This window comes from Macadamia integrifolia, chromosome 7 (assembly GCF_013358625.1).
Source record: "Macadamia integrifolia cultivar HAES 741 chromosome 7, SCU_Mint_v3, whole genome shotgun sequence".
NCBI lineage: Eukaryota > Viridiplantae > Streptophyta > Magnoliopsida > Proteales > Proteaceae > Macadamia > Macadamia integrifolia.
This window is the reverse complement of record NC_056563.1, coordinates 16,380,113-16,392,851: the sequence shown is the minus strand read 5'-3', so window position 1 is coordinate 16,392,851 and position 12,739 is coordinate 16,380,113. Positions and strand designations below refer to the sequence as shown.

Genomic DNA, 12,739 nt, shown 5'->3' with positions numbered 1-12,739 from the left:
GAGTTTTTAAGGAATAAATACATTAAATGGAAATTTATTCACAACGGCTGATTATATTAAATTTAGTGATAATAAATAAACCACTATTACTAGCTTTAACCAATTGGGTCTATTTTATTTTATTTTTACTAGAAATTATGAATTTTATTAATCAAAAAAATGAATGAAAATGAAGAATACATGCATAAAAACCCTGAGTACTCTAAAACTCCCCAATTGGGTTTATTAATAAAATAAAAGCACTAGTAATTACTGCCACCACAATCAAATGTAAACTATTTAATGGTGGAAATATTACTATGTGGCTAAATCTATAAACATGCATGGTAGATAATACCTCCAGGATTTATTAGTTGTGGCAGAATTCATGAAAGATTTCTGATCGATGAGGATAAAAAAACTGGTAAATGATTTAGCTATTTTGTGACCTTTAACAGCAATAAATATTGTCACTAAAGCCAACTTTTTTTTTGTAATGCATTCAGACAATCCCATTAAAAAATATTGATGAGAATATGTAAATATAATAAATTCATTTCATACATGCATATCCCTCATATTACGTAGATGTGGCCATATTTTCCCGTCGGTTGCTATTTATCTGCAAAGTTTCTGAAAGTATGCACTGTTCATTTGAAGAGGAAAAAAAAAAAGGCATTGATACATTGTCCTCTTCGATAGAAATTAATTTACCTACCCCAGCCTTCTGCGATAGCCCAGTAGCTGTTAAAATAATTTGAGAATAAGCGATTGCTCAATTTGATCCATTGTCAAATGGCTCCTAGTTTTCTATATACAAAAACACGATACATTGTTGTCTTTTATCTTCTTTTCTTTTCTTTTCTTTTCTTTTCTTCTCTTGGTTACCAAACACAGCCTAAGTGATTGCTCAATATAATCTATTGTCGAATGGCTCTCAGTTTTCTATATACAAAGACACGTTTCATAGGGTACTCATCTTTCGTGAGTCAATATAGCAATTACGTACATCCACTTATCAAACGTGAAAGAGGTAAATAATTTGAGGAGGATGGTCATCCTTTCAAGAAGCATAGGGGAGTGCAGCAATGAATTGTCATAAAAGAGTATCATGTATATATAGGAAGGCAGCAAGATCATCTCATGTGGGGACGAGAGAGATTGAGACAAATGTGTTAGCAGACCATACTCGGGTGGTTAAGAAAACCTACTAGAGCAAACAAGAAATACGATAAATAAACCAAGACAAATGGCACAACATAGAGAATGAACGAGGTTCAAACACCAGGGTGGCATGCTACGTCCCCGAACGAAGAAGAAGAAGAAGAAGTTTTACTATCCAGAAGAGAGATAACACCCAAACAGCGATGAGGAAACTCACCCTAAAACTCTAGCTCGAAAACCCCCCTCAAAATACGATGACTTTCTCAACAAGACAATAGTACATTATATACTTCAAGTCACGGGTCGACCCATCAGGTCATGTCGATCCGGTTGTACCATACCATGGGGGCGTATCGGCCCAACCCCTTTACTTCCATCACATATCTTAGAAAACTTCCCATTCAGGTCACCACCAAAATATGTCAGAGAGATCAATCTTCAAAATGGGTCAAGAATTCGAAACAAACTTAACAAAACCCTTTCCCATAATTTTAAAGGGAAAAGAATTTCTTAGAAAGCGGTACAGAGGAGTGCACCAATGAATTGTCATAAAATAGTATCATGTATAAGAGGACAGCAAGATCATTTCATATGAGGATGAAAGAGATTGAGACAAATGTGTTAGCAAACCATGCTCGGGTGGTCAAGAAAACCTTTTCCCATAATTTTAGAAGGAAAGGATTTTCTTACAAAACGGTATAGAGAAGTACACCAATGAGATGCGAAGGAATAGTTTTCTACATAAGAGGGTAGTGGGATCATTTCATATGAGAGAGAGAGAGAGAGAGAGAATACCCTTCTTGGTGGTGCAAGAACCTTTTCATAGTAAAAGATTCCAAAATATATAATTGAGTAAGGGATCGGTCCCATCCATTCAATTTGAATCAGCTAAAGTTGTCTCAAAATCAGTCAGATTTGATTAATTAAAATTGACTCAATTAGCTTCAATTCAACCTAGGCGGTAGCGTCGATTCAATTTTAAAACCTTTCTAAAGGTCAATGGTGCACACACGGGATGCCATGTTGATTTATGTTTTTCACTCTCCTTAGGATGGAGTGAACTCACATAAATCAATTAAGGCAAAGTTTTCTTTCTCCACATGGTGAAATTCATCACTCCATGCTAAGGTTCATAAACTCCTATAGTTTTTTAGTACTATTTTCCAAAAAAAAATACCTCATTTGTGCATTTAAGGCACCCTGGGTGAATGGATTCCCATTCAACTTAGTCCACTCAATTATCTTATCATTATCATCATTATTATTATTAGTTGCCAAAAAAAAAAAAAAGGAAAAAAGAAAAATAAAATAAAATAAAATAAAAAATTTTATGATAATACAATGATTAATTTATGAGTCTCTTCATAAATTCAAATATATTTTTTTTTTCTTGGCAATCAAATATAATGAAAGTGCTTTATTCAAAAAAAATAAATAAATAAAATATAACCAAAGAGAGTATGCTGACACTTTCTTTTTACAAGAGTTGACCTTGCTACCTTCTTACGTGCAAAACTCAACTTCCCATATGGATGGACTCACCACTATGGGGATGGTGGCCCGAATTGAAGAAGAATTGGGCGCCTACAAGGCCCAAGGTGTGGGGATATTATATCTTACATGATGTGGATTAGGACTCGACCTCAACACCCCAGTGGCTGGCCGCCTCCACCTCTATAATTTATTCTCCACCTCTGTAATTAATCTCTAACATGAGAAGTGGAAAAAATTATGCTCACATCAACGGCACTCTTGCACAAGTGATGGAACTGGAACTAGATTGAGTCAGCCAACACAAACCTTATTAATTCTTTCCCTTTTTCCACCTTTAATCTGCAACACTTATTACTGCTCTTCTTTGTGGATATCCCACTCACACTTATCCATCTTTAAATTTGTATAGTTCTCTTCCACAATGACCTCCAAGAAAATATAAGATTATGGAATTCTCCACATGCCTGAAATTCTCATAGCTTGATGAGTCCATTCAGGAAGATCTTTTCATTTTTTTAAAATTACAAATTCTTCCCTTTAGTTTTTTAGGGTTTAATGTAAATCTAAACCTCCATTACATCAAAGTTGTGGGATATGATGTAAGGGTTTAGATTGCTCTAGTGGCATTGCCACTCTCTGATGTCTAGGCCAATGAAGTAGCATGGGAGCACCCTTGGTCTCTCCATATATTAGATGCACCATCTTTCTCCCTCTTCAGCCTCCCCCCATCATTATTCAGCACTTGAAGCATATAGTTATTACCAATTCCTAGGAGTTAGAAAATGGTTGAGAAACAGAAACCCTTCGCCCACTTTGCCATTCCTGTTATCTTCCTTATCTTTGTTATGAGCCATCCTATTCTTGGGCAGTACCGCCAGCTTAACTACCAGCTTGACTACAACTTTTATGCTTGGACATGTCCTCCACTGGAGAGTATCGTTAGGTTCGGTGTCTGGTCGGCTATGATGAACGAAACCAGGATCGCTGCTTCGCTCCTCCGATTGCTGTTCCATGACTGCATTGTCAATGTGACCATCCTTCTGCTTCTCCTTCTCCTTCTCCTTCACTTCTGAAAGTGTTTCCTAAAAAACTCTTCATTTGGACTGAGTTTTTCTTCACCCATGGTGTTCATTCTCCACACAGGTTCAGATATGGTATTTTGGAGAACAAACTAAAACCCTATAGGGAATTGTGAACCTTTCAGCCCGGTGAAGGAAAACTTTCTCCTCCTCATTTTGTTGAACATTAATAGTCTAATTTCTTATTCTTCCATGTGGATGTAGGGATGTGATGCTTCCGTGCTTTTAGATGATACTCCCAATATGACCGGGGAAAAAAACTCTAACCCAAATCGAAAGTCTGCAAGAGGGTTCGAAGTCATAGACAACATTAAGGCTGATGTCGAGAGATACTGCCCACAAACTGTCTCCTGCGTTGATATCCTTATTCTTGCTGCCAGGGACGCCGTGGTTCTTGTAAGCAACCTATGTTTGTATAATATCATGATTTTTTTTCCTTCGTGTTTCTGTTCTTTTTTATGGAAAATTTTGTTTCTCAATTTTATCATATAATTTTTTTTTTTCCTTACAGAAGTGTTCTAACTTAAAGAAACACAAAAAAGAACTACTTCTGACTTTTTTTTTAAAGAAAAAAGTACTTCTGTTCTGACTCAAAAATATTAATTGGAAATATAAATGTTGCCATCCATCCCCTGATTCTCTATTGTCTGATGTGGTTATTTTAATTTTTTGGCTAACGATAGATATCTAAGTCTTCGGCTTGATGAGACTATAGTTCTACATTGACCCCACAATTACATGAACCAAGTCAAATCAGTATTAAATGAGAATCATTTAATTTTCATTGAAAACAGTGAAGAGTACTAAACATCCTCATACGAGTGCTTTAGAGAAATAAGAGTCAAACTTAGAACCACACACCTTCCGAAGAGAAAATCCCTTGCCAACTTAACTACCCTCTAGAAATTGAAAGATATGTGGCTAAATCATGAACAGTCTCTAGTTTGCGAGTCACTAAGTTATGATGTGCTCAGTGGAAATGAACCCACCCTTTAATTTATACGTAATGTTCCTCTAGTTTCTCTTCCCTCTCTATTGAGCACTGATCAGTTTTTGTGGATTGATTTCAGTCCGGCGGGATGTACTGGCCGGTCCAGTTGGGAAGGCGGGATGGCATGACGGCGAGCGTTCAGGCATCAAACCAGCAGATCCCATCGCCCTTTGAAGGTCTAGAAAACATTACAGCCAAGTTCACCTCCAAGGGTCTTGATATAAGGGATGTTGTGCTGCTCTCAGGTCCCCTATATTATCCTTACAAATATTAGTATTATTTTACAATTGTTAATTAAGAGTAAAAATGGACCAGAACCTGGCCCATTCAAGCCCAACAATTGATGGTTCAACCATCTGGTCTGGAATTCTTGATGGGAAACTGATTGCAAATTTTATGAAACCATCCGGTCTGAAAATCCGAGATGATCATTATACTGGTTGGGTGGTCCAAGGGGTGTTGATTGGTCAGGCTGAGTTGGTTTCAGTTGAGACTAATCGGGTTTCCTATTTCAGGACCTCGCACAATGATGGGGTTGTCTTTAATCAGGCTAAAGGGACTATAAAAAGGCTTCAAACATGTCAAACTGAGTGAAAGAGGTTCCAATGAGATGTGATCAAGCTCTTTATGGGCTTTAAACATGCTGGGTCAGTCGGATGGCCGTCAAATAAGACTTTTGCATTAGGAACAACTGAATAGTATTTGGTCCGGGCTTGAGCCCAACACGTTTAATAAATAGCCCGGCCAAATTTAGGTTTTTCCGGTTGGACTCAGTTGGGTTGCCTGGTCTAAGTCATCCGGGTCAGAGTCAGTAAGAATGTCTTCTAACCAAAGACTTGGTCATTTTTTTTTCTTGTAGGTGCACACACCATCGGCTTTGCCCAGTGTTTCACCTTCAAGAGGAGGCTGTTCAACTACATGGGCTCTGGTAAGCCAGATCCAACTCTAAACTCATTTCTCCTCCAAAACCTACAAAGCACTTGTCCTAGTAGCGATGGAGCCAACAGCAACCTTGCTGCTCTCGACTCAGTCACAATCAACCAGTTCGATAATCAGTATTACAAAAACCTACTCAACAATTCAGGGCTCCTTGAATCAGACCAAGCCCTTATTGGAGATCCAAGAACTGCTTCAATGGTTGATTATTATAGTAAGAATCCTTATATGTTCTATAACGACTTCGCGGCATCAATGGTGAAGCTGAGCAATGTTGGCATACTTACTGGACATGATGGACAAATAAGGAAGAAATGTGGATCTCTTAACTGAACTTAAATTACAGTTGTAGAGTTGTATTAGTGCCTGCTATAGTATAACTTAATGGGTTTTGCTTGCCACCTTGATCAAGTGAATCTAGCTAGTTGATCGTTTCATCTTTAAATATTAAGTCCAAGTTATCAATTGAGTGAGATGCCACGTAATCGATTGCAGCAAGCACTGCAGCCTCCGTAACATAATAAATAAAAGGGATGATGAACTCTGTTCATCTAGTATTCCTCTGTAGAAACGTAACCCTAAAACGATGCAGAAGATAATGAAAAAACAAAACGAATAATGCACACGGATTTTATGAGGTTCGGCAAAGTTGCCTACGTCCCCGGTAAGATGAGATCCTGTTTCACTATCAATGGAGAATAGGGTTACAGCGCTCATCTTCACACCTCTCAGTATTGCTTGCATTATAAAGAAAGAAACCCTCGCTACAAATATATAGCGAAAAAACCCTAATCCGGAAAGTACACATTAGCTCTCAAATAAAAAATTTGAGCGGGGGGTTGCGCCCCCCTACACCCCCTGCTATGCAGCGGGACCGCCATTCTGTCTGTCTAGGTGCTGCACCAGTACTCCCTGGATTAAACTGCGACGGAATACAAGACATCATACACCAACATCCTCATGCTCACATACACCCCTTGTTTTCAGAGGGCAAGGGCACATTTTCATAAACCCTTGTTTCAGGGATTGTACTGTGTGTAGGCATGAGAATGCTAGACACACAAAGTTCTTTCTCCTATAAATAAAACCCCACAATAAGATGCCTTCAAGATTAGCAGCAATGGCAACCATGATGAGGATGAAATGGTAGTCCAAACATAAGACAGCATACTCATATAAATTAAAGAATTATTACATGAACAACTGCATTTAATATTCGAAACAACTATAACATCCAACATTAATGCATATATATTTGATAAATCATTGTAAGTTCTAAGACATCATCAAATATCATCCAACATCAGTTATAAATTTACACCATAACAAAAAAAAAAAAAAAAAATGTCCATAATTCTGTTGAGCAATGTGGCTTAGCTATGCTATTGTTCATTGTTGTTAACATAGTAAATTTACTCTCAAAGTGATGTATGTTTAGTAGGAATTGGAAGATCAATCAATTTAGAAACACTACTTAGCAAATCACGCATCAATTAATTTGTAGCTCCATTTCGGGGTTCATGCATTAAATTTGAGTTGAAGATAATATCATGAGAAATGTAATTCTTCGAATCAGCTTCACATTGGAGAAAGAATAAAGTCAATTGTTGGGAAAGAGAGTTATATTTAGTTAATTAACCATTATATTCAACAATTCTAAAAGTCTTAAAAAAACACTCAAAAAAAAGGAAGGGGGGGGGGGGGGAGAACATGTCTTAAACTCATTTAAATGGAAATTTTGGTTGTTGCCTTTTTTCCCGCATCTTTGGGAAACAAATAGAAAGAAACGTTTTAAATGATAAAAAAGAAAAAAAGTGTTTTTGCTAACTACGCTCTAACTAGGAAAATTTTGCATCACCCTTATGGAATAAATCAATTCAAACTCAATCATATACTATCCTCTGTATCGGTTTGCATCCTCTGGACAGTCCAAATTAATAATGGCATGCACTTTTTTTAGCCCTAGATTTTTTAATTGTTTATTTTGTCACTTGATCCATCTCATTTAAAGCTATAACTTGACATATGAATAAGAGACCACTGGAGCCTCTACTTACTATTCACAAAATGTAGCTCCATGTTGCATGCCACATGACAATAATTGTTCTTAGTGGTGATGTCCTCTTTCTTCTTTCTTTCTTTTTTTTTTTTTTTTTTTTTTTTTTTTTTTTTTTTTTTTTTTTTAAGGGTGTGGGGGTGGGGTAATGGGATGTCCTATTAGTACTAGTAGCTTTAACTAAGAAAATAAAAACACATAGTAATTATCGACGCCACCACAAAACATAAATTATTTAGTTGCATGAATACTATTGTCACTAAATCTATAAACATGCATGGTAGATAATACCACCAAGATTCATTAGTTGTGACACAATTCATGATAAATTGATTTCCGATAAGAAGAAAAAAAAAAAATATCGGTAAATGATTTAGCTACCTAATAAAGTCGCTAAAGGCTTTTTTTTTTTTTTTTTTGGTAATGCATTCAGACAGTCCCATTAGAAAATACGAATATGTAAATATAGCAAATTCATTGCATATATTGTATCCTTCGTATTACATAGATGTGTCCATATTTTTCCGGTCAGTTGCTACTTATCTCCCAAGTTTCTGAAAGTATGCACATTTTTTTTAAAAAAAAAAAAAAAAAAAAAAAGAGCGTAGTACCTACTGAAAAAAATAGTTAGAGAATCCTTAAGAGATGAAAGTACATCCATCTTGTTAAACAAAGATCTAGATAATGGTCAGAAATAGATCAGACATATCTAAAGGCCATTCATGATGATTTCTCTGTTTTAACCATGAGATGGGAAACCACACTCTACTTTCTTGTATCCTTTTGTCAGCATATGTTGCAAATCTTGCATAATGCCTTTGGTCTTTGGTGCCAACGTCTCGTGTAAAACCATAACTCAGAGGCAAATGTGAATTATGATTGAAATAAAATGATAGGAGCCCAACCAGCAGAGTTCACACTAGAGTCAAAACAAACATCACAAATTAGGACTGGATGATACGATACTGATAAAGCTTAATAATCAATGAGAGCATGATTAATTAGAAGATGAAATAACGCAATTTGGTATGCTTGCAATACATGCAACCTAATTTACCCATCTAAAAAATGAGCCGAATGACTTCATAAGGGTTGAAAACATCATTTTGAAATAAACAACTATTAAGAATAAGCCAAATAATGTACATGGTGATAGCTAATCATATGCCACTATAGCACTAACCAATGATAATCCGGGTTAATCTTGTATATCCTGACGACCTTGGCCCTACTAATAGGACATCATGGAATCAGACGAGAAGGGCTCTAGTCGACATCTTTTACCTTGACCATGCATGTACATTTCATATTATGCCGACCTCTTATCTAGACCTTTTACCCTACCCCCACACTTGGTATCATCATCCATGTGGGATATAGATCATACACCTAATCATATGACAGTGACACCCATAACTGTTTCTAGACTTAATCGTAGCTAACAAACTTAACAAATGATGGTTTAGGCGGTTATGTTACCATGGGTCGACCATGGTTAGGTTAACCATTACAAGATTGGCCACCTCAGCCTAGATGGTGACCAGCCCACCAATAGTGACAAGCTCCACATCAGCGAAGAAAGTAACCAGCTAGGTAGCCAATAGAAGGTCACTGACCTCTATATAAGGGACACTTAACGGATCTCAGAGGTAAGACAGATAACACACTCAAAGCTCTACATTTCGTTCCTCTTTACTCACTTGAAATCTAACTTAGGCATCGGAGCCTCTACCCCAAAGACCCCTCCAGGCTGATTTCTAATCTATGCTAAACAGGTCCGAACTGAATCAAAAACTGCATCTACAGCTAATATGGACAATACACGAATTTTATCATAGAGGAGTGAAGAAGAAGAAATCATTAATCATTCAAGGGAAGAGAATTCGAGGAATTCAGTGTGAATTCCCAATGGCCCAGCTGCCCATATATGCTTAAGATATACGATTGTAAAAATATATATATATATATATAAGATTTAAAAATAAATAAATACCCAAGAGGATTCATTTTCAAAACAACTTGAAGCAAGGGACAAATGAGTTTCGACAACATTTTCGATCCACACCTTTTTCTATCCAAAATTAAACCTCCTGCTACTCTCGTTTTTATAATAAAATGAACAATACAACGAGTTAAGATGGATTGAGATCCTTTCCAATGACTTTCCTTCCAACCTCCTTTCAATTGGACACATACACGTTGCCCAATACCTGTGGGTGCATAACTCTAGACATGCATGTGTTTGATTGAAATGGATCCGGATCTAGTTAAGATGCCATTAGCTATTCTCATAAGTGGGAAACTACTAATTGGGATGTTAGCAATGACTTAATGACATAAGAAGGAAATAAAGAGCACAACAAGCCATAATTGCAAGAAAATCTTGAGCAACAAGAAAATTAGTAGATCGATAGAAGAATGAAGACTTTCTAAATTTCCTTAATGATATGGTACTGATATACACGACCACCGACCATGAGAACTATCGACCTTCCAACTTGACCATACGACCAAATGAGTTGATCGCAGGTAAACGACCTCGAGCATAACAACAGGAGGAGATTCCGCGCCTTCCTAAAGGCATCTCGCAAACTAGACTTAAAACGGTTAATTAACCAAAGATGAACCATGATTGAGTTAACTGTTATAAAGAAAGACAGCTCAACACCAAGTGGAGAGGCTAGCGAATAATAAGAAGAGAGCTCAACACCCCTATATAAAGGGGACGAGACCACCAGTACAGGTATGCACTTCTCAGAATAGAGATTGGTTTTTATCTTAATCCAGAACTGACTTGGGTCTTCCACCGAGGGGAAACTCTAGGCTGGTTGCTTAACCTCTATGTGTGCAAATCTCAACTTATCTAAAGGAGAAATACAAAGCCCCAGATAATGAAACCAGGAACTGCACTAACAATTACCAATTGGTCATTTAAAATAGACATCAAACCCACACCCAATCTTCGGACACACAAGCTTTGCATGAATTGAGAGAACCTTAGTCAAAGTTGTCCCAGACTCTGTTTATCGTATTTGGGTCCAATTGGGGTAATAACTATTTTTCAACACTACGACCCACAAATTCATGTGGTAGTGAAAGAGCCTACCCTACACGCGTTATATCCCAAGAGACCTAGGACCATGGCCTACGTTCGTCATGCAATCCTTCCCAAAATATGCCCAACTTAAAATGAATCCTGTTGATAATGTTATTCCAAATAACCTTTTTCGACCCCATCTTAGCACAATTAGCCACCAGCTGAGGGGTACCAAAGTAAGGAGTTCCATCCTTCATAGGAGAGACACCAAGTATATTAATTACTTGCTCCTATATGCTATGAAAGTCCCTTTGGTAAAGAATACACCTCTTTGGGAGAAATTAATTTGTTATTCTGATAAATCTTGAAAAAGTTTTAAAATGATTTGAATAGTCAAAACATCCCATGCACCTTGATACCTCTAAAACGGTTAAGCTCCCAATGGACAATGCCCCACCTGAAAGGAAGTATATTTAAATCATCAAGATTATGGTAATGAAATTTAAAGGTATTTCTTCAGGGAAAAAAGGGGTAAAATTGAGGCCACTGGGACTTTTTTTTTTTCGACTTAATCATAAATAATGATCGTATTAGATCATCCAAGCAGCATAAGTGATTGCTCAAAAGGATCCATTGTCAAATGGGTCCCAATTTTCTATATAGGAAGCGAGGTCTCATGATCAATCCTTCGTCGCTGCACCTAACTTCTTGGGGCCATCTCACGAGAGTTTCCGTCTTAGACTGACCCGATCCTGTGTAAGCAGTATCACAGTGACCCCACCCAATTTTCTATACACAAAGAAAATTGGTCTCATTTGACTGAGCAACCAACGCAACCCTCAATCAGGTACTCCTCTGAACATTATAAACCTCCATATCAAGGTCCATGTGTACTTACATCCACTTAGTCAAACGAGATAGAGAGAACAATTTTAGGGGGATGGTATCTCTGAGAATGAGGCATAGAAGCTCCATCAATGAAGTGTCACAAAATAGTATCATAGATAGGAGGATAGTGATGTTATTTCACATGAGGAGGAAAGAGATTGTCAATGAATTACTTGCATACCCTGCTCTAGTGGCTTAGAAAATTTTTTCCTAAGATTTTATGAGGAAATTATTCTTTTATAAAGTAGTATAGTGGAGTGCACCAATGAGATGTGATGAAACTGTTTCGCACTTAAGTGGATAGGAACTAATAAGATTGTCATCCGAAGGGAACATATGAGGGGAGAAAGAGATGTCCTAGCATATCCTACTTAATAGCGCCAAGTTTGATCAGGACTCGTTCATTAAGGAATGGGTTTTAATCAGAATCGAATCATGTCAGTTCCAAGTCAACCTAGAATATAGCTCCAATTAATTTTATAACCGCTCAAGGTAGCAAATTTTAGGCTATGGCTATGGTTGGCTATGTTTATATGCCAAGAAAAGAAAAGAAATAAAAATTAAAGAAGACAAAAATCCTTGGAATTGGTTAGGAAAGAAAGTAAGCCAGATTTTAGGGGTGGACTGTAGTCCCACAGTCCCACAGTCCCACAGAGAGAGAGAGAGAGAGAGAGAGAGATAATAGTAAGCCAGATCAGGGAAAAAAAACCCAAAGTTATCTCACTCTGAGATAAGAAAAGTTTTATACGGTGATGGAGAATTGCACGGCTCCCGAGGTATTTTTGAAATATAAAATATGAATTTACTAACCACCGTTCTCTTTTAAGCGGCAAGAAAAATTGAAGATTCGAGAACATCGTGGATTTTTTTATGTTTCTTTTCTCGGGTTTTCAATCGTAGCCTATGTTTGGAAGGAAAAAAAAGGAAAGGAAGAAATACATATGAATATTTCAATCCCAAATTATTATTTTTGTTGGAATTCTATAGAATGCCTTGAGCATTTGCTTTTTTTTTTTTTTAATTATATTGTCACCCCTTAAAGAATGCCACTATTAGATAAACACCCCCTCTGTAATATCAAGTTATACTCAGACCTCTTCAGTCATTGTTAAGTG

At 37.0% G+C, this 12,739-nt stretch overlaps 1 protein-coding gene across 2 annotated transcripts; it reads left to right on the top strand.

Annotated features, from left to right (window-relative positions):
- Window positions 1–3,276: 3,276 nt before the first annotated feature.
- On the top strand, window positions 3,277–6,108 carry LOC122085062 (peroxidase 10-like). 2 transcript variants are annotated; one of them, XM_042653501.1, is made up of 4 exons: window positions 3,277–3,665; window positions 3,921–4,112; window positions 4,787–4,883; window positions 5,567–6,108. In XM_042653501.1, exons 1-4 carry the CDS (start codon window positions 3,420–3,422, stop codon window positions 5,974–5,976), a joined length of 945 nt encoding a protein of 314 aa, XP_042509435.1. In that variant the 5' UTR covers window positions 3,277–3,419; the 3' UTR covers window positions 5,977–6,108. The 2 variants fall into 2 exon arrangements, with proteins under 2 accessions (XP_042509435.1, XP_042509434.1); XM_042653500.1 differs by having other exon boundaries at window positions 3,283–3,665; window positions 4,787–4,952.
- Window positions 6,109–12,739: the final 6,631 nt, after the last annotated feature.